Source organism: Schistocerca nitens, chromosome 3, assembly GCF_023898315.1.
Source record: "Schistocerca nitens isolate TAMUIC-IGC-003100 chromosome 3, iqSchNite1.1, whole genome shotgun sequence".
Taxonomy (NCBI): domain Eukaryota; kingdom Metazoa; phylum Arthropoda; class Insecta; order Orthoptera; family Acrididae; genus Schistocerca; species Schistocerca nitens.
In genome coordinates this window covers 87,652,191-87,678,917 of record NC_064616.1, presented here as the reverse complement: position 1 = coordinate 87,678,917, position 26,727 = coordinate 87,652,191, and the positions used below count along the sequence as shown (strand labels likewise).

The 26,727-nt window shown below is 40.6% G+C and overlaps 1 protein-coding gene across 1 annotated transcript in view; it reads right to left on the bottom strand.

The window, feature by feature from the left end:
• LOC126248060 (high affinity copper uptake protein 1-like) overlaps nt 1-26,727 on the bottom strand; it is a 154,954-nt gene that overhangs the window by 41,664 nt on the left and 86,563 nt on the right. The window contains exon 3 of the mRNA XM_049948700.1: nt 4,841-4,951. Within this exon, the coding sequence (XP_049804657.1) occupies nt 4,841-4,951 (111 nt within the window). The remainder of the gene's footprint in view (nt 1-4,840; nt 4,952-26,727) is intronic.

Genomic DNA, 26,727 nt, shown 5'->3' with positions numbered 1-26,727 from the left:
CCGCCGGAAGAATGACGGTGGATCGGTCAGCCTTCAGATCACGGATAGCCTGGGCTTCAGCAGTGATGATGTTGGGAGTAGGATTAAGGTTTTTTAAGAATGATTGACAGGCAAGGCTGGAAGTGAGAAATTCCTGGAAGGTTTGGAGAGGGTGATTTTGAGGAAGAGGAGGTGAGTCCCGCTGTGACGGAGGATGGAACTGTTCCAAGCAGGGTTCAATTTGGATAGTATCTTGGGAAGTTCGATCATTAGGAGTAGAATTAGGATCATTTTTCTTTGGGGCAAAGTGATATTTCCAGCAGAGAGCACGAGTGTAGGACAGTAAATATTTGACGAGGGCTGTTTGGTTGAATCTGGGAGTAGGGCTAAAAGTGAGGCCTTTGGATAGGACAGAGGTTTCAGATTGGGAAAGAGGTTTGGAGGAAAGGTTAACTACCGAATTAGGGTATTGTGGTTCCTTCATGAAATCCTCCCCATTCCACCAAGAGTGTCTTTCCACTGTCCACCTAACCTTCATAACCTCTTCGTTCATCCCTATTAAATCCCCAAACCACCTTCCCTACTCTCTGGCTCCTACACTTGTAACCACCCCCGGTGTAAAACCTGTCCCATGCACCCTCCCACCACCACCCTCTCCAGTCCTGTAACCCAGAAGGTGTACACGATCAAAGGCAGAGCCACGTGTGAAAGCACCCACGTGATTTACCAACTGACCTGCCTACACTGTGAAGCTTTCTATGTGGGAATGACCAGCAACAAACTGTCCATTCGCATGAATGGACACAGGCAGACAGTGTTTGTTGGTAATGAGGATCACCCTGTGGCTAAACATGCCTTGGTGCACGGCCAGCACATCTTGGCACAGTGTTACACCGTCCGGGTTATCTGGATACTTCCCACTAACACCAACCTGTCAGAACTCCGGAGATGGGAACCTGCCCTTCAATATATCCTCTCTTCTCATTACCCACCAGGCATCAACCTCCGCTAATTTCAAGTTGCCACCGCTCATATCTCACCTGTCATTCAACAACATCTTTGCCTCTGTACTTCCGCCTCGACTGACATCTCTGCCCAAACTCTTTGCCTTTACAAATGTCTGCTTGGGTCTGTATATATCTGTGTGTGTGTGTGGGGGGGGGGGGGGGGGGGGGCGAGCGAGAGAGTGTGTATACCTGTCTTTTTTTCCCACAAAGTTAAGTCTTTCAGCTCCTGGGATTGGAATGACTCCTTACCCTCTCCCTTAAAACCCACATCCTTTCGTCTTTCCCTCTCCTTCCCTCTTTCCTGATGAAGCAACCGTTGGTTGCGAAAGCTTTAATTTTGTGTGTCTATCAACATGCCAGCGCTTTCGTTTGGTAAGTCACATCATCTTTGTTTTTAAGACATATATATCTCACAGTCTGTAAACAAAGTTGCTTACTAATTTTTCCCCCCCATCTTTTATACTGCATATCATCATCTCCAGGTTCCTTTCCTACCTTCATACCTGATACAGTTTTGAATATCTTATCTGACACTACTTTTAAACTATCATTATCTTCATTACTAACTATTTAGGTTTCTGATTCATGTCTTGAACTAGACAAACATTTTAAGAAATCTTTGAATCCTTGTACCACATTCTCTCTGTTGCTAATTACTGTGTCATTTGCCATCAAAACTGATGAAATACATTTATGTTCAGTATTCTTCATAATACTACTGTTTCAGCTGCTTCTCTTATCAAATTTCCTTAGTAGACTTTCACATTCTCTCAAAGACACTTCCAAATAGTTTTGTTTAACTCTGAATATGTTAATGGACAGTACCAAATGTGATATGTGACAAAGGAAATGGACAAAATGAATCTCCCAATACCTATTTCAATTACAATTTACAGTACCCATATTGCACATCTATTCATTCACAGTAAATGACTTTCAGCTATGTATACATACATATTAGTTACAGTGAAACACTTATATTCTTGAGAACCTGTATTGAACTATTTTGTGGTCAAATAGACAAAATACTCATGAAAGTATCTGATTCCAAAACATTTCTTCATCCTCAGAACATAAACAACAGAGTCTAGATTTCATGACATTTTTGAGTAAAAACCATTAGCTCAGTAAAAAGCATTTGCTGTAAAATAGAGAATTGATAACTGTCATCGCTTATGTGATTAGGTTTATATAACCGAGTATCATAACGTGAATGGATATGTCAAAATTATAGTCTTGTGGAAAGCTTTGTGTTATGCCAATGTATATCTCATCACTGAAACTGTTAACTACAAAACTCCTTTGGTAATTTTGTATGAAATGTAAAACCAGCAATGTAAACATATGTAAACCATTAATGTAAAGTAATTTAAGATGCATGGTGGAAGTCACACCAGGCAGTGTTCTCATTTTGAGGTCAGCGACTGTTGAAGCAACATCGTGCTCATTCTTGTTCATAGTTGTACGATAGTTACAGAAAATATAAGGACATTTTTTAGTTAAATGTTACGGTGTTGAGCCCGATTTCAAAAGCAGATGGCGATCTTCCAGCAGCTTGGGAAACCTCTGGACATCATTTTTGCAGCAAGAAGACAGTTACACCCACAGGCCCACAAAACTTGATCCAGTCACAAAGTTATGTGTACTGATCGTGGTTGCATTTTAAATGGAAGGAGTATAGCGGAGACATTGAGTCATCAAGAGGCACTTAAACATGATAAATAATGGCGCTGAGCTTTCCAAACAATTCCTTCTTCAGAGTAAACAAAACACCCGCATGCGCACACCTGTACAGCTGAGTTTTCCCAGCAGACTGCATTGTGCTGGCTCTGCAGCTCAATTGGGGTGAGGCATATCATTTTGGGAAGGGTGAGAAGCACTATGTGTAGGATATACCTCATGTCCAAATGCACTAACATGTAGTCAAAGTCTGGAAAAGGATATAGCTAATTTATTCCATCTCTGGGTGACACTAGGTAATGATGGAGGTGTTACTTAGAAGCTAGTTTGGGTGGTCAGAGGCATGTATGGTATTCTGCCACACACCCAATTTACAAAAATCCTAATCCACCCTTACACCACACTTACTCCCTACCCTTTGCCACATGGTTTGTACCCCTGTGAAGGACCCGGCCACATCTTACTCCAGTCCTATCAGAGGGAGGGCTACCTGTGAAAGTACCATAATGCATACCAACTCTGCTGTATCTTCTGCATAGTACTTTATACAGACAACTGGTACCCATCTGTCCACCAGTATGAATGGCCACTGCCAAATTGTGGCCAAGAGCAGAATTGATGCCAAGTGGCAGAACATGCCACTGAACACAACAGGCTCAACTTCAATGGCTGCTTCACAATACATGTTATATAGATTCTCCTACTCATGCTACCCCCCCCCCCCCCCCCCCCGCAACACCTGCCCGTCTCTGAAGTACATAGATGGTAGTTGTCCCTACAACAGGTCCTTTAATCCTGGTCTCAATATCTGCTTGCCCCCATATCAAACCCACCTCTACCCCTGCCCTATGATCACCACCTCATTCATCTTACACTCTGACCCTTCTGTCCAAAATCTCTCCCCTCCCCTCCCCCCCCACCCCACACACACTGTTGTATCTCCCCTTTCCAGTCCACTACTGTATAAAATTTTATACTGTACACCACTTGTGACCTTGCACCTGAGTGAGTTCACTAGTGTCACATCCCTATCCCGTGCATCTGCTGCCTCCTTCCCAGCTATCAGACGCCATTCCCTAATCCTCTCTCACACTCCCCACCTTTCTCACTTACCTCAGTCCACTCCACACACCACACAATTCTCACCCCAGCCGAGCTGCAATGCCAGCACAATGTAGTCAGCCAGGACAATGTGACACTGTGTGTGTGTGTGTGTGTGTGTGTGTGTGTGTGTGTGTGTGTGTGTGTGTGTGTGTGTGTGTGTGTCCACTCCCGAGGAGGGCTCCATATTGACTGGATTCCTAAGGGCCAAGCAAGCGATAAACACACACCCCTACTCACCTCAAATTTCTTGTGCATGGGCAGAGGTTACTATCTATGAAGGTGAGACTGCCACAGATGAAAAATCTTCTATAGATTACAGTTACCAAGATGTCTAAAAATCTACTTGATTATATCTACAGACTGACTCCACAAGTGACCATATGTGGTACCCTCCACCATGTTCCATATGGTCTTTTTTGTGTATGCCTGTTGGTGACTCGCCACTTCTACTCTCAGAGAGTGGTTTCCTTTAGTCCAAAAGTATTTGCTTTGTACCAGAAGTCCTTTTAGGCTCTCACATTCTATTCAGTTCCATTACTGTTTAATAAAATATAGTCAATGTATTTTTAGTTGCATTCTGTATCTGCCAAATCCATTTTCTAATAGTTTTCTTTGAAAAGAATGTTAAGAATAGAACATACATAGTTGTCCAAGACAGTTACTACAGATTTGTGAGCTCTATCATTACTGGTATAATTCCCAAAGTAAAACAAGGAGAATGATAGTATTTATTACTGAAAGGATTTCACGTGTAAAACAGCAGGAAGCTATGTAATGCAGCCTCCAAACAGCAGAAATAATGTAAAATAATGTATCTGCAGTAGACATATATCATCAATATCATAACATCTTTCAAATGAGAAATGTACATAATTTTGGATTCACCAAATCAAAAATTACACAGTTTAGCCAGGATAACAAAAAAAAAGCAAATAGTGTCAAAAACATTAGTTTCAATTTGGGAATTAATTTTGCAATACATGGAAAATGGAAAATGCAGGGTTGTTATAAAGTAGTTACTAATTCAGACAGACACTTCAAAATCTTTGTAAGTGCTTATTTAAATGTACCATCATCATAGAATGGCCAGGCATGTCGTCATTCATCCCCTCATCCGTATGATTCATATGATCCGTATGATCCATATTGTGATCCATCATATGGTGTGCACTATGGTCCATCTGAAACAGAATCACCTTTCATTACAAATTGTTAACCACAGAATTCTATTATACACACTTCTTAACTGTTTCTATTTATTTATTTATTGAAGTAAAATTTGATTATCAATTCTAGATAATCTGTTTATTACCCAGTTTGTAAATGAGGGCAGCAAATATCATGAACTCAAATTGATTGCAAACAATCCTGTTGGAAGAACATCTGCAACTGAGCATTTTAGCAGAGGTTGAAAATACTGCTTCAGTTGTAAATTTCTTTATTTTCACACGACCGGTTTCAGACTGTTATAAGCCCATCTTCAGGTGTTGTAGCTGTGCTGTGGTCCCCGAGCGCTATGTGTACCAGGTGCGGTGTGCTGCCTACGAGCGCAGAACACAGGGTCTCCGTGTTCTATGCTCATAGGCAGCACACCGCGACTGGTACAAATGGTGCTCAGGGACCACAGCACAGCTACGACACTCAAAGATAGGCTTATAACAGTCCGAAACTGGTTGTGTGAAAATAAAGAAATTTACAACTGAAGCAGTATTTTCAACCTCTCTCAAATTGATTGACTGTAAACTGTTATTCATCAAAACATAAAGAACATACATGCTCTCTTCTTGCTACCCTTTCTGCCTACTTTATCATTCTTATATACAATGCTCCTCATAAAAATTATAAGGAATATATGTGTATTTTCAAATTCCATACAATGCTCCAACACTAAGAAAACCTATGTTCTCCTACCATGACACTTATTTCCCAATTTATCTGAAGAATAACAACGATGATGTAAATAATAACAATAATAGTTTTTATTGGGTCCACAGACAATGTATATCCCATGAACCAAGTCCAAACTGCATGAAGTAATGCACCATATTTCATATCAAAATTACTTACATAGTATTACAGTGATGTACAGTACTGGCATTTAAGAAAAAACATGTATGCTATAAAACAGGTTTTGCAATAAAATTGCTCTGAGATTTTTTAAAGTGTATCTTAAGTTAGCATGGAGCATTTTAGGAGATTTTTGTCTAATATAGAAGGGCTTCAATTTGCATTTCATAGTATTGTGTCAGGACATCAGGTGCATACCTCAAATTTGTCTAGCACAATAGTCCATGTAGCTATAGGCAATAATCAACATAATTCTCTCGATTCAAGATTGTCTACCAATCTAATGTGATCAAAAGTATCCGGACACCCCCAAAAACATATGTTTTTCATATTAGGTACATTGTGCTGCCACCTGCTGCCAGGTACTCCATATCAGCGACCTCAGTAGTCATTAGACATTGTAAGAGAGCAGAATGGAGCATTCCGTAGAATTCACGGACTTCGAACGTGGTCAGGTGATCGCATGTCACTTGTGTCATACATCTGTATGCGATTTCCACACTCCTAAACATCCCTAGGTCCACTGTTACTGATGTGATAGTGAAGTGGAAATGTAAAGGTACATGTACAGCACAAAAGCGTACAGGCCAACCTCATCTGTTGACTGGCAGAGAGCGCTGACAGTTGAAGAGGGTCATAATGTGTAATAGGCAGATATCTATTCAGACTATCACACAGGATTCCGGACTCCATCAGGATCCACTGCAAGTACTATGACAGTTAGGCAGGAGGTAAGAAAACTTTGGTTTTATTGTCGAGCAGCTGCTCATAAGCCACACATCATGCCGGTAAATGCCAAATGACACCTCACTTGGTATAAGGAGCATAAACATTGGATGATTGAACAGTGGAAAAATGTTGTGTGGAGTGACAAATCATGGTACACAATGTGGCGATCTGATGGCAGGGTGTGGATACGACGAGTGCCCGGTGAACATCATCTGCCAACGTGTGTAGTGCCAACAGTAAAATTTGGAGGCAGTGGTGTTATGGTGTGGTCATATTTTTCATGGCACTATCACAGCACAGGCCTAAATTGATGTTTTAAGCACCTTCTTGCTTCCCTCTGTTGAAGAGCAATTCGGGGATGGCGATTGCATCTTTCAACATGATCGAGCTCTTTTTCATAATGCACGGCCTGTGGTGGAGTGGTTACATGACAATAACATCCCTGTAAGTGACTGGCCTGCACAGAGTCCTGACCTGAATCCTATGGAACACCTTTGGGATGTTTTGGAACGCTGACTTTGTGCCAGGCGTCACCCACCAACATCGATACCTTTCCTCAGCGCAGCACTCCGTGAAAAATGGGCTGCCATTCCCCAAGAAACCTTCCAGCACCTGACTGAATGTAAGCCTTGAGAGTGGAAACTGTCATCAAGGCTAAGGGTGGGCCAACAGCATATTGAATTCCAGCATTGCCGATGGAGGGTACCACGAACTTTTAAGTCATTTTCAGCCAGGTGTCCTGATACTTTTGAGGACAGTGTATATGTGTTCAGCAATTCCTCACAATAACATTGTACACTAAGTTAATGTGGAATAAAATAATTTTAAATACATAATTTTCATAGTATTTTCATCTTTAATGTAGCTGACATAATTTAACAGCTTTAGATTTCATACAGAAGTAGACGATACACGATCTTTAGTGCATTATTTGATACATCATCATATCTTTTATTATGTTATCAGATATTTATGATTATGTTTATCTGTTTAGCATCTACTATTCATAATTTAACACTATTTGGAATAACTGTGTATCCCGTAATCAACAAAGTTGGTTATTTTACTTCATTTGCAAGATTACGATAATTTCAAATTTAGGGCTGACATTTCCGTTCTGTTAAACAAAAATTTCTAATCTGGGAATATGTTAATTCACTCATGTAATACATTATTTGTACAAAATTCACAAAAATTATTGAACAGAAAGTACTATAAAACACTGTGTAATGTCGTGACTGAGTATTCAGATTGTCAACAGTTCAGTAGATAATAATCTTTAACATGGTGTACAAGCTAGTTAGTTGGTTTAAAGGTGGGAAGCTAGTTAGTTGTATCACATAAGATACCTTAAGTAATGAAACCTCCGTAAATGTTAGTAATGAAAATAATTATGGACTCTAACAGAAATTTTCATATTTCAAAAGCAATTGTTGAAAGTCAATATTTTATATAAAAAAATAAATTGTGTGATGTAATAAACAGTGTGGAATATTTTATTTATTACTGTAAACTTATTACCACCTTTCATTTTTGTGATACATAATTTTCTCACTACAACTTTACAAAAGTAAAGAACTTGTCATCACAGATTGTTAATTTTTTTTAATATAAGGGCTGGTGTTAAATGAAAGCAGTTACATGTTATGTGAACTACTGAGTTGTTGTTGTGAACAGTTGAAGTTGGAATTAATTTGGCATAAATGAATGAAGAAAATTAACAGGATGTGTGCTTTGGGTTTTTATAATTTCAAAGAGTAAAATCCTAAAATTTGGAAATGAATCCAGTGTAAACGAAAAATATACAACTCATGGACTTCTGCAATGGATGAAAATGATTCAAAAGCTCAATTAACAATCATGGATACCCTCAATACAATAAGATAAGTACTGATACAATAGAATATTGCTTCCTGCTCAAAGAACTATTTACCTACTATCTACAGATAATTCTTTCACACTTTGAGTAGAATGTAATTTCTGGAATCATAATTAAATTTATGACTTTTAAGTGAACATGAAAGCTGCACTAAATTCATCCGGCACATATAGATTTGAGCTGAATTTCACACTTACTTTGTAAGATTATCCCAAATCATTTTCCAAGGAGTTTTGCATGTTTGGACCTTTCTCCTATACTGTCATCAATGGAAAGGTTGATATTCTCATTGTGCTTGGTGTTTAGATTGGAGTTATACTAAATATTGTATTATGGCTGTTATGTAGGTTAGTTCAGGAAAACTTTTGGGTAACGTTATTTCCAATATGTCAGACAAAGGTGACCTACAATATTAAAGTTTTATAAGTATGTGACAGAATTCCTTGCCAGTACTTATCTTCAGCAGGGTGAAATTCTTAGTACTTCCAATACACACACACAAAAGTGCAAGAAATTCTCCTACGTTTCAGAACTATAGTTCCTTCCTTGGAGAAGAAAGAGTGTTAGGTTAGGAAAGTTAAAAAGGAAGGATAGTTCAGTCAATCCCCAGGATGAGAGGGAATAATGCGTAGTGCGGATGAAGGGGAGATGAAGATGAAGTGGAAGGCATCAGAGAGAATAGGAGGTCAAAAGTAGAATATTGATAGCACTGTGTCTGCTTCACTCCAGAATGATGAGCACAAAGTACGCATCTATTGGCAGTATTGAATTTTGCCCCCTAGATTAAATTTAATATACTTTTGGGCCATAGAGCCACAGTGAGCAGATTTCATCCATAAATCTACTGAATCAGAGATACCATTAGATCTAGAGATGGCTACCAATGACAGGGCTTCTTCATACCCATTACAAAGCTGCAAGTGCTCTGACAGCCATCTTGGTCTGTGCTGTGCGACATCCCCTCACTGACACCACTGTATAAATTCACTGTCCAACAGCAACCACCAGTTTACTGGTTTTCTGGATACTGATTTTTTGGATACTCACAGGCCTACTCATATTGTTGTCAACCCTCGCACACTGAGGACATCATCTTTGATCCTTTGTGGACTGCTTTTATGGTTAATGGTTTTGAAATCTTGTTTTCTCCATGGACTCTAGTACCTATCTGGCCACAATAGGCTATTTTCCTGTGTTAAAAATATGGTTAAGATTGTTATTATTCTGAGTGATAACAACATTCAAGTAGCATTTATGGTCAATATTCTCACAAAAGATCTTTTATTTTTATGTAATTAAAGCTTAAAAATCATTAAATATCAAGATTTGGTCACACTCTTTTACTGGATGAAGCTCTGGAGACATCACAGCGTAGGAGTAAGACAAAGCAATACAGGTGTTGTAATCAGCTGTTCCCTTTCAAAGGAACCATTACAGCATTTGCCTGAAGCAATTTAGGGAAATCATGGAAAACCTAAATCAGGATGACCAGATGCATGTTTGAACTGTCATCCTCCAAAATATGTTGTAGGAAAGTTAGCCAAAGTTGCTAGGTTTTTATGTACTACTACTGTAAACAGCTTAGCTATTTAATGATAGAAAATGCAATTAAAAGTTTCAAGTAACAATATAAAAGAATTTTTTGAACACTGACAGTGGAAAACTTCCAGAAGGTAATGCGTTTATGCTCCGCCCATTTAGAATGGCAATATGTGCAACGATGGACATTCTTTTCTGCGCTGCCTGCAACATCAATAAACTTGCTCAAAACTAACGAATTGTAAAACTTTTGCAAATGAATCCATATTTTATAAATAGATTGTTGACTATTAGTCATGAACTATGACCCAAAACACAATAAAATTATTCTTGGCAAAGTTTAGTGATGATTTCCTATGTATAAGAGACTCTGCATGGTGACAGCTCACAGATGTGAGACAATGAATACCACACAATGAATACCACATGTAATTGAATCTTGGAATAGTTTTATATTTTTAGACGTTTTACACAAAATGCGAAAACAGCATTAGCAGGAACTCACTGTAGTAGTTGTTTAAATGGTGGTGTGTATTAAATATAGATTCAAATTAATCTTAGTCTGAGCAATGTACAACTTAAGATAAAAGCATGTACTTTGCATACAAACAATTCATTGTTTTTAGAAAGCATTGCTAATAGTGAAGATATCACCATACGCCCACGGTACAACGAGGTGTAGGATGATGAGGTTTTGTATATGGAGAGATATAAAGCATGTACAACATGCAGGTAACAAAAACATAAGGGCTGTGATAGTTGTGAGTGTAAACTAACATCAGTGTCTAATGCAGACTTACTTCATCTTTATGTAAGATGATGAAATTTACAAAGTTTAAACAATAGGGATTCTGGGTGGACAGCACAAAGATGAAAGATGTTGTTTCCAATATAGTAAATGTGTGTGGTTACATTAACTAGAAAATATCTTTTCGAACATGATGTGTGTGAATAGCAATTGCAAACGTAAGCCCATGTAAACAGCAAGGAAAACAAAATAATACTCTTTTTTCTGACTGGTGGGCTGAAGCTTTGCAATTGTGATATGGTTTTCATATGAGAGGACTGTCAAGTCATTTAACAAATAACTTAAAATATTCTTTTGGGCTGCATTTGAACCAGTGATCTTTGACTACTGCTTTATACAATTTAATGATGTACCGCCCTAATAACTGAGCTACCAAGTAATGTATGTGAAGTAAGGTCAAACTACAATTTTAACTAAGAGTTTAATTTTGTTTAATGACCCTATCCTTCCTGATAACAGTGGGAAAGCATATCTCGGTGGTAAATTAATGTTAACATCAGAGAGCTAGACATTTTTAATTAAGTTAGGGAAGTCATGCCACAATGTGGTGCCATTTTGCTGGTACAGTGCAGTGCAACCACATTTTATGCATCTTCTCATTCTTTGGAACACTCAGGAACAACTTTTCAAGAGTTTTTACAGATGTATTTGTACAATGTAGTGCTACACACCACTTTAACCCATTTTCTGAAATGTAAATTCCGAAACAAGGTGATGTGAATGAGCTTCACGACAGTAGAGCCATTGACGTCACTCAAATAGTGCATTTTAGTGAACTTTCAAATTAATTTTTATGTTTTTGAAGACTAAGCATGTTGGTGCTACAGAGGCAGTTTATCCATCAGCACATGCAGTGCATGCTATGAGTCCCATGCTGTCAGGGGCCTGGCAGACATACTGACCAGGTTTTCAGGGAAAAATTAATATTACTAGTTTTCAATTGAAAATCATTGTACTGTTTTGAATTTTAAGTGCATAATTGTGCAGCACTGCCAGTAACAGACACTGAAACAAGATCATATGTATTTCTGAACATTTGACAAATACGTTCATTGTAATGCCACATGTAGCATATTACTAATTTGCTTACTAGTTCAATTTACGTATTACAAACATGGACCACAATATTGTTGACAGAGATTGTTTGCTTTAGACTGTTAACAAATCATTTGTTGATATAGGCTTAGTTTGGCAGTAAACTATGTTGGCCACTACGTGGAACATCGAACAACCAGAATTTATTTAAATTTAGTGATAATGCTATTTTTGCAGCCCTTTTTTTACTCTCCTTTCACTAATTTTAAATTCAGCCAGTGAACCTTTACAGCAAATTTGTATCTGATGTTTCAGCACCTGCTTGTAATGTTTTCATGGATGCGTTAATGTTGAACCAATTGAGGTATATTAGTGTGTTTATTCTCTGTCATGTGTTATGGTGTTAGGTTTCTAGGTTTCACCCCTGAGTACAGCAAGCTTTCCTGATGTGATGTTTAACTGTGTGGCATAGTTCTATGGAGTGTTTCATGAAGTTTTGTTCTATCCAGAGGTCTCAACTTTGGCAGTTTATAATATGATACATTTAACCTGTTAACTGAAATAATATAACCAGTTTCAAAAGCACCTATAATAGCAGACAACTATCAGTTCTGCTTGCCAGTAGTTTGAGTGATGGTAGAATAGGGACCTTGCTATTAATCAGTGTTATGGTCACTGTGTGACCATTAACTGGTCTTGAGGTGTACTTATCTTCTTGTGATCATGTACCAACAATCCCATTCTTGTTATATGATCATGTACCACCAATCAAACCTTTAATAACTATTCTGCATGAGACAGCAGGTACTTTAATGGACTGCATTAAAATTTGGTATTTAATGGTCATTCACTCCGTGCTCTGCCACATCTACAATATTTGTAGTTTCTTCACTTAGCATTATTTCTAGGTCCACTTCCATGGCAGAGTAGTTAGTACGTGTGACTGCTATGTGGAGGACCTAAGTTCAATTCCTGATATTTCCCACTAATATCAGAATTACCTGGATGAGGAGTAGCAGTTCCAAAGTTCAGAAATCTGCCTCACAAATGGGTTCCTATGGAAGCTGTGGAAGACCATCATGACCTCACCTCTCTCATATGCCACGTAGTAAGACAAGAGTTACAGTAGCTTATGGCGGCCAGAAATATCAGCTAGTGTACACAAGAAACAGCACCTATGAATGTCAACTGCATATCTCAGTAGGTAACAGAATGTTAAGGAAGACATGTATTGATGTTTAGCACCAATCTCTGCCATTAGTCAAATGTCCCATTAAGAATAGAACTGGTCAACTTGGAATCATGCTGCAGCCATCAAAGACAACCCAGTATCTAAGTAATACGTGTACAACTGACTCCTTGAGCAGGTATAACGTCTGCAGAAGAACAGACATTTTGAGGATGGAGGACAACACACTTGTATGTTTCCACTGTGGACACCTCACACAAACTGTACACTACTGCAGAGAAAGATGATGAATATCTGATGATTATTACACACCAAATGTCAACCATCGCAACAGTCCATTTTACTACAGTCAACTGCAGACAAATATAGTCAGACTGTGGGACAAAGCTCTTCATTGTACCCTGGATAGCATCACTCCCCAACATGTTGTAGTCAATTCCAATCTACATACAGAGGTACCAGCAGCTTGCCTACCCACAGAATCAAAGAAAACTATGACAGGTGACTATGTATGGAAGTGAGACTGCCACAGATGAAAAACCTTCTATATATTACAGTTACCAAGATGTCTAAAAATCTACTTGATTATATCTACAGACAGACTTCACAAGTGCCCATATGGAACATGGCGGAGGGTACCACATACTACTACTATTCAGAACTTATTTTTTTCCACTCACAATTAGAGCTAGGGAAAAAGTAACTGTTTATAAGCCTCTGTACAAGCTCTAATTTTCTTATCTTACATTTGTGGGCATTACGCAAAATGTACATTGTCAGCATTAGCATCGTTCTGCAGTCGGCCTCAAATGATGGTTCTCTAAATTTCTTCAATATTACCCTGTGAAACAAATATAGTCTTCCCTCCAGGGATTCTCACTTGAGTTTACAAACCATCTCTGTAATATTTGTCTGCTGATCAAATCTACTGCTAACAAATCTAGAAGAACACCTCTCTACCACTTCGATGTCTTTCTTTAAGCCAAACTGGTGGGGATCCCAAACACTTGAGGAGTACTCGAAAATGTGTTGCACACACTGTCTCCTTTACGGGTGAGCTACACTTTCCCATAAACCTCCCAATAAAACGAAGTCGACCATTTGGCTTCCCACAACCGACCTGATGCGATTGTTCCAATTCGTATTGCTTTGCAACATTATGCCTCGATATTTGCTCGATAGGATAGTGTCGAACAGTACTGTACTCAAATGTCACAGATTTTTTTATATACTTAAAGCAAGTTGACATTCATCACACAAACTAGAAATCCTGTCTAAATAATCCTGTGTCACCCTAATGTCACTTGAGAATGAGACCTTCCCAATCATCATAGCGTCATCAGCAAATAGTCATAAATTGCTGCTCACCATGCCGGTCAGACCATTTATGTATATAGAGGATAAATGCAGTCACGTCACATTTCTGTGGGGCACACCTGACGATACCCTTGCTTCTGATGAACATTTGCCATTCAGAACAACATACTGGGTTCTATTACTTAAGAAGTCTTTGAGCCACTTACATATTTGGGAACCTAATCCGTATGATCAGACCTTCATTAACAGTCTGCAGTGGGACACAGTGTCAAATGCTTTCAGGAAATCTAGGAATATGGAATCTGCCTGTTGTCCTTCATATATGGTTCACACGAAATCGTGTGAAGAAAGATGCATGCTCTGTTTCACATGAGTAATGCTTTCTAAATCCGTGTTGTTTTGTCGTCATGATCTTTTCTGTCTAAAGGAAATTTATTACATTTAAACTCGAGGTGTGTTCAAGAATTCTGCAGCAACAATGTTGGATATACAGGAGTCACCACTTGTGCTTTTTTTTCTAGTTGCTTGGGACTTTGCACTGGGAGAAAGATTCACGATAAATGCAAGTATGGGACCAGTGCCATAGAGTACTCTCTGTAAAACCGAATTGGGATTCAATATGGACCCGGCGACTTATTTGTTTTCAACTGTTTCAGTTGGTTCTCTACGTATGTCTGTACAACCCTTGTGCGTGATTAATTTCTTAAACTTCAGCTTTCTGTTTACCGTCTTCCGTTCCCGCCCCAGACTTGTTAACGAGTACTGGATAGAAGCCTTCGACCTGCTTAATGATTTTACACATGACCTGAGATCTTTTCGCTAAAATATGATGGTAAAGAGTATGTTTCGCACATCGATCTTTTTATGGACTCATGAATAGCCACTAACTTTTGCCTGTCGACATTTGTGCGTTATTTTTTGAACGGAGAGTGCAACAATCTTTGCTTCATCGGCATTTTCCGAGTTTTATTATTAAACCACGGTTGGTCTTTTCCATCCTTAATCCACGTACTTGGTACATACTTCTCCAGAGCGCAATTTACGATCAGTTTAAGATTTGCCCGTAATTCCTATACGACTGCCAAATTGGAACTAAATGATGTCCATTCATTGTCTAAGTGGGATACCAACAACTGCTTATCTGCTTTTTCTAGCATGAATACTCTCTTAGCCTCCTTCATGGATTTATTAACTTCGCTAACCATCGTTGCTATAATGACATCCCTATCTCTAACTGACATTGTCGATAAGGTCAGACCTGTTTGTAGCTACAAGGTGTAATATTTCCATTATTGCTTGTGGGCTGTCAAACTGTTTGTTCAAGACAGTTTTCGGAAAACCGTTCTCAAAAGACTGTCCTTACCCGCTCAATGAATCAATAGACGTCTCAGTATATACTCGGTAAGTCGTCTCTAATTAACATTGCATGATCCGGATTATTTCCGCGCTACTGCGCGTAGACGATTCTACAATTGTTCCGTCCGCCCCATTAGCTGAACGGTCAGCGCGTTGGATTGCCAGCTGAACGGTCAGCGCGTTGGATTGCCACGCACGGGGGCCCGGTTTCGATTCCCGGCTGGGGAGGGAGATTTTCATTTCATCCCTTTTGTCGCCCAATGTGACGCCTGTACTTGGCGGCCGAACTTCCCGACTGGGAACTCCCGGCCACTGACGCCCATACGCTCATTTCCATTTTACAATTGCTCGGACGAATCGAGTGGCCAATAAAAACGTCCGATAATTGAGTTCACCTACGCCTGCTACTCGCATCCGGATAGCTTCACAGTCACACTTAGTTTCTACCTCGAGAGACAAAATAATTCTGTCGACAGCAATGTGCACTCCCTCTTCTATGGCGCCTAATCTGTCTTTTCGATATACGTTCCATGCTCGTCAGATATTCGGAGCTTTCTATTTCGTGTTTCATCCAGCTCTTGGTTCTGACAATAATTTGAGCGCGACAACTTTCCTGGAAGGCAATAAGGTCAGAAACATTGTTACGAATTCTTTGACAATTTACTGTCAAAATTATGACAATCGAAATGTCTTTCCTTTGTACGCTACGCGATCTGATTTCCCTCTCTTAGTATTGACTGGCGTGCGTTTATTAGAGGACATCAAACTACCGCCTAGCTTTTCTTTTCTTTTATTTTTCTTTTTTTAAAGAAAGCCACGTGCACTCCACAAATACTCTGCTACCAGAGTAGTGCTCCGTTTGTGTGGTGCATCCCTCACTTATCAAGGGCAGTCATCATCGACAGCCAATCTGTTCGGGTGCTAGGACTTCTTTTCGGTGATGTCGAATGGTTATTATCGCCAGCTAAAGAAGATAATGTCCTCTGATGCGAAAGGAATTGTGCTAAAAATTGCAAATAGGAAATATGCCCATCCGACATGAACATGTCTTGCAAAACTATCAATGACAGAAAACAGCCCTTCGAATTTTTCCATGTTAACAGAATGTAGTCATAATGTTATTCTCGTACGAACCTTCTTACAGACGTCACAAGTAGTCACAAACTGTGGAAAATCAGAGACGCTGATTGACGAAACTGTTCCAACAAGCACACGTAAGGACTACTTGCCGTCGAAGATTATATCCCTCCGTCATCAACGAGAAGAGTTCGGGTCGTCAGTCTAGACTCTAGATGCTCAGTAAAACTGTGAAGCTTTTGTCGACTGTGAAAAACTACTCAGATCTCAGAGGAAATCTAAATGCCAGCGACGATCATAAGCGTTTTAGGTGGTCAACGAGAACTTTGAATTAATTACTGTCACGAGAACCTAAAGGTATGTGCGTAGGGACAGACGATCCAGTCCAGGAAGGAAAGTTAAATGCCATCGTGCTCCACAACCACTACAGACAGCATAGTGAGGGGGGGGGGGGGGGGAGTTACACTAACTAAGTGCCAATAGTATCTGGCTTGAGCGAGAAACAATGTCTGCGAGTATTAGCCATTCTGAACGAATTTGCGGATGCTTTAAAATCTGCAGTGAAGAAAAGAATGTCCGAGGGGTCCGTGATAAAACACTGTATCAACACTGTAGATCATGCACTACCCAAGCAGCTCTCGTATATGGCGATGCTGCAAGATGACACGATTCGACCGCGAGAGAGGCCCTCAGTCCTCTCCTGGCACATGGTGCTCCCGTGTCTGCAACCAATGACGACACTGACGACACCTCACACTCGTTGAAAAACCACACTAAACTGTGTGATGAGGCCCTGAAGAAAACACGATTTCGACTGGCGTCACGCGGATGCACGGGGTGGGCAGTGGCACACCGCTCTTCCCGACCGTTGTCAATGCGAGCCGGCGGGTCGGTTCGCGACGCCACACCGCACCCGACCACTTGACCTCTGCGGCGGGCCAGCGGCTGAAGGCGAGATTCAACGGCCGCCGCCAGATGGACCCTTCGGCGTGGAGGTCGGTGCGCGCACCACCGCTTTCATTGGCAGAGAATGCCACACTACATTGTGCTTCCGCAAACACGTCGTGCTGCCAGTAGGAATTCTGTATTCGTCCGCCGCCAACGTATTTAGGGCCGCACTGGCAGCTTCGTCGCGGTTAGTTTCCTGATGCAGCTCGTTCCACATCAGCCCACTCTACCACGGCGCCGTTCCGCTGGAAGTGCAGTACATAATCGGAGCGGTTGTCGACGAACTAATCGGGTTGTCGTGGTGAACTTTTTAAGTTTAGAAAGTCACTTCGTGAGCGGTGTGGGATCCGTACCGGATAGGGTCGATAGAAGAGATAGAGAAGATCCGACGGAGAGCAGCGCGCTTCGTTACAGGATCGTTTAGTAATCGCGAAAGCGTTACGGAGACGATAGATAAACTCCAGTGGAAGACTCTGCAGGAGAGACGCTCAGTAGTTCGGTACGAGCTTTTGCTGAAGTTTCGAGAACATACCTTCACCGAGGAGTCGAGCAGTATAATGCTCCCTCCTATGTATATCTCGCGAAGTGACCGTGAGGATAAAATCAGAGAGACTAGAGCCCCCACAGAGGCATACCGACAATCCTTCTTTCCACGAACAATACGAGACTGGAATAGAAGGGAGAACCGATAGAGGTACTGGAGGTACTCTCAGCCACACACCGTCAAGTGGCTTGCGGAGTATGGATGTAGATGTAGGTAGACTTTAGTTTCTGCCAGTGTAATTCAGACGTTTCTTTATGCGCCACGGAAGGCAATATTTCGTTAAACAGACTTAATTTTTTTCACTGGATGTCCTTACTGATAGGTTGCCCACCAGAATGGGATTCGTATTCAAATTAGCTATCCAGGAATTAATTGGAATAATTATACTATTTTGTTTTGTTTACAACTTTCCAGACAAGAAAATTCGGTCAACTCCATTTTCAACTCATTTGTTTTTGGTGTAGTGATAAAACTTTTCTTACCGATTTGTGCCTCAGACATTCAGAAGTGACACCTATGAATGGAGTATACTTTGTTTAGGATGTTCACGAGTTCTCGTTAGTGTCCCCACTGCGGGACCCTTTAAGAGCTACTGCTTCTGATTCGAGTAGCTCAACTGCCATCACAACATGAATTGCACCCTGTTCCTGTCCTGCCACATAGGTAAAATCCCTGGTAGTGACATAAATTCAACTCAGGTCCTCCACATTACTGTCAGAGACACTGACCATTTGACTATGGAGAGATCAACTGCTTGAAGGGAGCAAAATATTTTGCAGCTGGCAAATCGAGGTTGATGAGGCCTGCCGGGAAAAGACCACCTTCATAACTGGCAGTACATTGTCCTTGACGACGTGTGTTCAGAGATGAGGGGATCGTCAGGGGCGCCCCAGGGAAGTGTGATAGGACCACTGTTACTTTTTATATACATAAATGATCTGTTGAACAGGGTAAGCAGCAGTCTGTAGCTATTTGCTACTTTATTTGGGGTAGGTGTTGTCGTTGAGTGATTGAAGGAGGATGCAAGATGACATAGACAAAATTTCTAGCTCGTGTGATGAATGGAAGCTAGCTCTAAATGTGGGGAAAATATGTCAACGCGGATGAGTAAGAAAAACAAACCCAAAATGTTCGGATACAGAATTAATGTGCTGTTTGACACAGGCCCGACAATTAAATATCTACGCATGAAATGGAATGAGCATGTAAGGACTGCCGTAGGGAAGGTGACTGGTCGACTTCAGTTTATTGGGAGAATTTTAGGAAAGTGTGGTTAATCCGAAAAAGACGCTAGTGTGACCCATTGTTGAGTACTGTTCAAGTATACGGGATCCGCACAATGTTAGTTTAAAGGAAGACATCGAACAAATTCGGAGGCGGGTAAGATTTGTTACAAGTAGGTTCAAACAATCTCAAAGTATTACGGAGATGCTTCGGGAACTCGAATAAGAATCACTGGAGGGAAAATGACAGTCTTTTCAAGGAGCACCACTGAGCAAATTTATGGAACATACATTTGAGACTGACTGCAGAACGATTATACTGCCTTCAACGTGCATTTCGTGTAAGGACCATGAAGACAAGATTATAGAGATTAGGGCTTGTTATGGAGCATATAGTCTACTTCCCCTTGCTCTGTTTACGAGTGGAACAGGGTACCCTCAGCCACGCACCATACAGTGGCTAGCGGAGTATGTATGTGGATGTAGACACTAAGAGTTCAAAACTGTGCTGTTTGGACCATGTAACAGCCCAGGCACTCTCCAATGTAGGATGGACATCCTGCTTAGATACCTTAAATGGAAGATGTGCCTTTGCTATCTAGAAGACTTTTTTTTCTTCAAAGACATCTGAAGAACATCTAAGCTGCCTGACAACCATGTTGACGTTCTTTCAGACCACTGGCCTCTACGTGAATCTGAAAAGGTTTCTCTTTGTCTCCCAATAAATAAATGAAGAGAAAATAAGCAATCACAAATTTTCGACTCCGTGGCACATTTGTGATTTGAGAAGTTTCTAGGACTGTGCTCACAGTAACAGCGATTCATAAATGACTTCTATACCATGCCATGTCCCTTGCAAGAACTACTGCAGGAAGACGCCAAATTTTCCTGAACAAGGTGCAAAAAAGATCTTTCTTTGTACTTCAGGAGGCGTCATCACCTCCACCCATAGCACTGTATAACGACAATGCCAAGATAGAACTTCACACTGACACTAGTGGTCATTGGGTAGGTGAAATTCTAGTGCAACTTCGGGAAGGTGCTGAGAAGGTGATAGCTTATGCTTCCAGAGTATTCCCCAAGTCAGAGACGAACTACTATCCAATCGAGAAATGACTTGCATTTGTTTGAGCCATTTATAAGTTCGAGCCATATCTATTTGGCAAACCATTCATTATTTTGATGGTGGCTGACTAGCCTGAAAGATACATAGAGTTGGCTGGAGAGATGGGCACTGAGGCTTCAGGAATAAGATTTCACACTAGTCTACAAAAGTAGATCCAAACACAATGACGCCTACAGCCTTTTAAGGAATCCTTTGGTGTAACACAGCAGTGTGGATGAGTTGCTGAACAGAGGGAGGTCCAGCACTGCTGAAAACCGTCGAAGCCTTGAAGAATGAGGAACCGCAGGACAATTTGTTAATAAAAACACTGTATATGATCCACTGGGGAGTAAATGGTGTTCATCAATCTGAACGTGAGGATCTTCCAGTGCGGCCATGTAGAGGAGCACACTCATCTACATCTAGGATACTGTAGTTGGTGCCAATGAGAACTTCTGCAACAGTGGGTCACCATTTCTGTGGGAGAGGGAGAAATGCCGCTTGCACTGTGGAGTAATGGCTTGCGTTGCTGACTGGCATGCTGCTAGTAGCCAGTTCAAATCCTCCCACAAGCCAATTTTTTGTTATTTGGTATTTATTATTTCTAGAAGGTTCTCGAAATTTATCATGTTTATAGTGTTTGTATGTGTTGTGATATTTGATGCTTCTATAAATAGCAGCACTTTCCGACCAGGAGGTAGTTCTATTCAGTGTGTTGGTGTCAGCACAAAGCACTTTTATTAATACGTATTGCACTTCCGTAATGGATCTGGACTTGATTGTGGTTGCAGTGTGGCAATATTATTGACCCTCCTTATGTTGAAATCTGAAATTTTCTTCAGAAGAGGTAAATTTTCCCAGAGTTTGCTTTTTTAAAGTCTGAAGTGTGTGAACTCAAAATTGCCAATTTTATTGTTTTCAACCTTTTCTCTAGTATATTTTGTGTATTTCCACGTGATTCAACACTGTTGATAAATTACTCCATTTCTGAGATACCTCTGCCGTCGCGGTATGCAATTTTTAAAATGTTTTCTTGATTAGTCATATTTCAACAAATTGTGAAACTAGAGATCACGACCTATGGTTATGACTGTCACTTTCTTCCTTTGTTTCAACAGCTGTATCAGCTGATGTGTCCCATAGATATGAAAACAGTTGCGGCGGATGACAGTTTTTGTTCAAATCTGAGTTAGCAAAATAGATACAGAAAGAAGTGCAAATGAGGAACGAAATTTACGCTCCGCAAAATGTTCCGAACAGCAGCCATTTTACCTTTAATAGATTTCCTAAGCTCTGACGTGGGACCAAATTTTTTCTTTAATAATTTCTTGGAACTGGGGAACCCCAGCCTGTATGAAATTAAGAGATTCCATTTATCTTTCAGAAGCTGGTATTTGTTAGTCCACCATCAACAAACAATTTCGCCCCCTATGGGCATTATAAAATATTAGTGTGTACAGATAACATTTTTGTGTGTAAAATCCACGTCAGTATCGGTGCAGTTGATATATTTATATTTTTACACCAAAAATGGACTTTTTCATGAAGCATTAACCTGTTTTGCCACCAGCTGCTAGTTTAAAAACGCACTGTTTCTGGAGACCATCGTAGTTTTAACTGCGTTAGAATGCTAGTGACGTGAAACTCCGTATTTCGACAAGAGGCACATTTTAAGATGGCAACAAGAGAGATGTTAGTTTTACTCAAAACTTGTCACTGAGGAAAAGGAGTCAAAAGTCTGGGGAAGATAAATTGCCCCCCCCCCCCCCCCCCACCTTTTATTTTCGATAGTGAATGACTGGGACTGGATCTTGCCAAAGGGTTTTATTTCTATATTTTAACGATCCGAGAAATTCGAAAAAAAAGTCACAACACATAGTGTTCCATATTTTCCTTCCTTTTTCTTTCATGCTATCTCCATTGAGAGTGATTTCGTGGGCTTTTTCATTTCTAACATCTTTTGATGTATAGAAATATTTTCATCCTGGGCAACAGTGTTTCTTTCGAACAGAACTATACTCTATTTTGGAACCAGAACAGTTCTTACTGAGACAGTACTAACATTTCGTTGCTCTGAAGTTGTGAACACATTGACAAGTTGCAGAATCCTGTAGAGCCCCTTTCACGCTGAAAACAGATTAGCAAGATCTTTGATGAACTAAGATATCTGAGGCGAAATGTTCAGTCTTTCGATGTGTACTGGTATGGAAACAAAATTATGATACACTATTTCGTATGATTTTTTTTTCTTCATATTTCTCAAAACATTGAGGCATGGAAAGAAAATCCTTTAGTGAGTTTCAGTCCCAGTCGTACATTATTAAAAACGTAGTGGAGTGCAGGATTTCACAGAAACTGCAACAGAAACGGCGATTTATTTCCCCCTAGATCTCTTTTATTTTTTTCCAGAGAAGTGTCATCAGTCAAGAGTTTGGAGTAATACGTACACTGCTCATGTTGCCATGTTAGAAGTTTCTCCTTGTGTCAAAATACACCAGAGTTTACAAAGATTCACCTAATTAACATTCTAATTCTGTTGTAATAGCAACAGTATCCTGAAACAGTGTGTTATTAATCTAGCAACCGAGGACAAGATAGGCCAAAAGTTTATGAAAAGGTTCATTTTCACTATAACAATGAACGTCTTGTCGGGAAACACACAGAAATTCCCGTTTTACCAGCCGTCGATGGCCCTTAAAATTACATTATTACATTGGATAAAAAATCTGTATGTAGGCCTACCTGAATATCGCAATAGATAAGGAAGTTTGGTCTATTAACCATACGACAAAATATTCTCATCTTTGTGCCGTCATCTGCAAAAATCTCATTTCAGTATCTCAAACCATTTACGAGATACAAGGGATATTACGATTATTTCATTCTTGCTTTACGGCTTTCGCACGTGAGCAGAGTGCATGCGCTACATACATTTTCTCGAAACTGGCAACAGATATAGGTATCTTCCCAGGTTTAAAGAAAAATTCAAACTGTTACCTATATGTCGTATGTGGCAACGTATGGCCTGACCGGCACGAAACGGAAACTGACCTATTTTTTTCATTGCAAACTTCCTGGATTTCGTGCAGTGGGTTACTTCGTTTGGAATTGTCACAGCGATTATGACCGTTAACGAAATAAGCAGTTGATCATGAAGCTGACGAATGAGGCTGAGATTTGAGAGGAACCATATTTTAGTAACGTTGCAGAGCAGTCTGACTGAGCGCGCTGTCGTTATGCAGTGTTCAAATGGCTCTGAGCACTATGGGACTTAACATGAGGTCATCAGTCCCCTAGAACTTAGAACTTGTTAAACCTAACTAACCTAAGGACATCACACACATCCATGCCCGAGGCAGGAGTCGAACCTGCGACCGTGGCGGTAGGGTGGTTCCAGACTGAAGCGCCTAGAACCTCTCGGCCACAACGGCCGGCCATTATGCAGTGTAGTGGGCAGCGTGTGAGAGGTACCGCGTGCGAGCCATCCGTTTCGCGTGACTCACTGCAAGCCAACAGTAAAGTGTGCCAACCAGCAAACTAAGCAGCGAATCTCCACTAAAAAAGTAACGAAAAAATTAATTTTTCGAATGTTAGCAGAAACAATTTAAGACAGTACTCCTTTTATTTACAAGCTCGCATGATCGTAGTCTGCAGACTTGTATTTCGAATAGTTGTGCAATGTAAAGTATTGATAAGATTGGTTGTAAATTCGATCTTCAAATGCCGGCCGTTGTGGCCGAGCGGTTCTAGGCGCTTCAGTTTGAAACCGTGCGACCGCTACGGTCGCAGGTTCGAATCCTGCCTCGGGCATGGATGTGTGTGATGTCCTTAGGTTAGTTAGGTTTAAATAGTTCTAAGTTCTAGAGGACTGATGACCTGAGATGTTAAGTCCCATAGTGCTCAGAGCCATTCAGATCTTCAAATGGTGTATTTATCTGAAACACAGTTCCGTTGGAAGTTGTTAACGCGATGTCATAAGCACCGAGGTAAGAATATTATCATCTTAAAAATTTTATTTAATGTCTAGAAACTAAACAATGTTTTGTCGTCGTTAAAATATTTTTTATATATTTTACTGTTGTTATTAAGATCATAGGCATCTGTGGCACATTAAAAGTGGCTGATGGCAAGTTATATTTCGGAGGTAGTGGGGGCGGGGATGGAGACGGTGGAGAGGCAGTAACGAACGCACGCCGCCCCCCCCCCCCCCCCGAACAACCAAACCCAACATCAGAGTCTTTTTACACCCTGTCAGCCATCGGCTAGTGTCCATGGCCTCGAATTTTTTTTTATTTACTTGGCGGTCCGATAGGTCTTGACATTGTAGCCAACTGACCGCAGCTACACTTCCACATGCCTCTATGAAGAGGCTACTCATCGCCACGACAGCTGCTGCATTATCCAAAGTTTGTTCTAACGTCTCTTCCTTCGACCGCCTTATCCAACCAGTTACAGGACCGAAGTGGAATACGAACTGCAGTACAAATGGGATCTTCACATAAGATTACGTAGACCATCGCTTGCAATGAAGCCACGTGCAGAAGTGAAAAAAAAAAGTCCAAATAGTAATAGGGTATCGAAGACCGGATCTTTTGAATTTGGAATGTGGCATTAACCCATGCAGCCAGCAAACAAAATATGTGAAGTTTTCACTTACAGGAAATTTAGATATTTTCCACACAACAGGAAATGCCGTTAGTCTACCAACGCACGTCAGTTAATTTCTTAGCATCTTCTGTTTACGCTAAGGGAAGTGCCGTTCAGACTCGTCAGATCCATCTAAAATACATGCCATACAGACCATGTGTACGTATCATTTGTTAGAATGCGAACACTGATGAATTTTCATGGCCTAGTGTTATGTTCGCGTTGCTGTGGATGACTGGGAGAGGGAAAGGGGCAGGCTACCTCGAACCGTCTCAAATATCACCAAGGGGTGCATCAAGCTTTAAGTCCTCATCTGATGGATACACCAGAATCGGGTATGGATTATTCTTTAAAGATAGTGCCAAGTGGACTGAAATTTAAACTAGGGTAGTGGCGCTTATTTTGGCCACCGGAAACAGGACACCAACACTCTTCTGCTGGTGAAATTTCAGTGACAAAAATTTCTTCTACCATCGTGGGACAGGACAGCACCGTGTTAACGACCTCACATATGATGGCAGGTGTTCAGACAATCTACCTCTATATTCTACATTTACACTCCACAATCCATATTACAATGTGGGGAAGAGAATAGGGGAGAGCAGGGCTAGAAGTTACCGAGGTAAGTAGTTCCGACTGAAAGAACTCTGCGAGGGAAAGAGAGATGAATATGAAGTAAACACATCGTGAAATGAAACGCCACAGCGCACCGACGGCACCCATCGTAAACAGGCTAGTGGTCCCCGGAACATCGAAATGACAGCATGTGCGTCGCTGGTTCACCTAAGTAAATTTTTCGTATTTGGTATTTTTGGTTCAAAAAATGGCTCTGACAAGGGAACCTCCCCATCGCACCCCCCCCTCAGATTTAGTTATAAGTTGGCACAGTGATAGGCCTTGAAAAACTGAACACAGATCAATCGAGAAAACAGGAAGAAATTGTGTGGAACTATGAAAAAATAAGCAAAATATACAAAGTGAGTAGTCCATGTGCAAGATAGGCAACATCAAGGATATGGTGAGCTCAGGAGCGCCGTGGTCCCGTGGTTAGCGTGAGCAGCTGCGGAACGAGATGTCCTTGGTTCAAATCTTCTCTCGACTGAAAATTTTAATTTTTTATTTTGAGATAATTATCAAAGTTCAGGCACTCACTCATAACTTCGCTCTCCAAAATTCCAGGACATGTTCAGATTTGCTTGGACATATACAGGATTTGACGATCTACGCATGGAAATATTTGAAAACGTAAAAAACATATGTTTTGACAGAGCACAGGGAAAACTGTGCGATTGTGAAACTGTTGCATTCATTTGTTGCAGTTTATGTGACACTCTTATGTTTTCATCACTTTTTGGGAGTGATTATCACATCCACAAGAAAACCTAAATCGGGCAACGTAGAAGAATCTTTTTACCCATTCGCCAAGTGTGCAAGTTAGGTGGGTCGACAACATATTCCTGTCATGTGACGCACATGCCGTCACCAGTGTCGTAA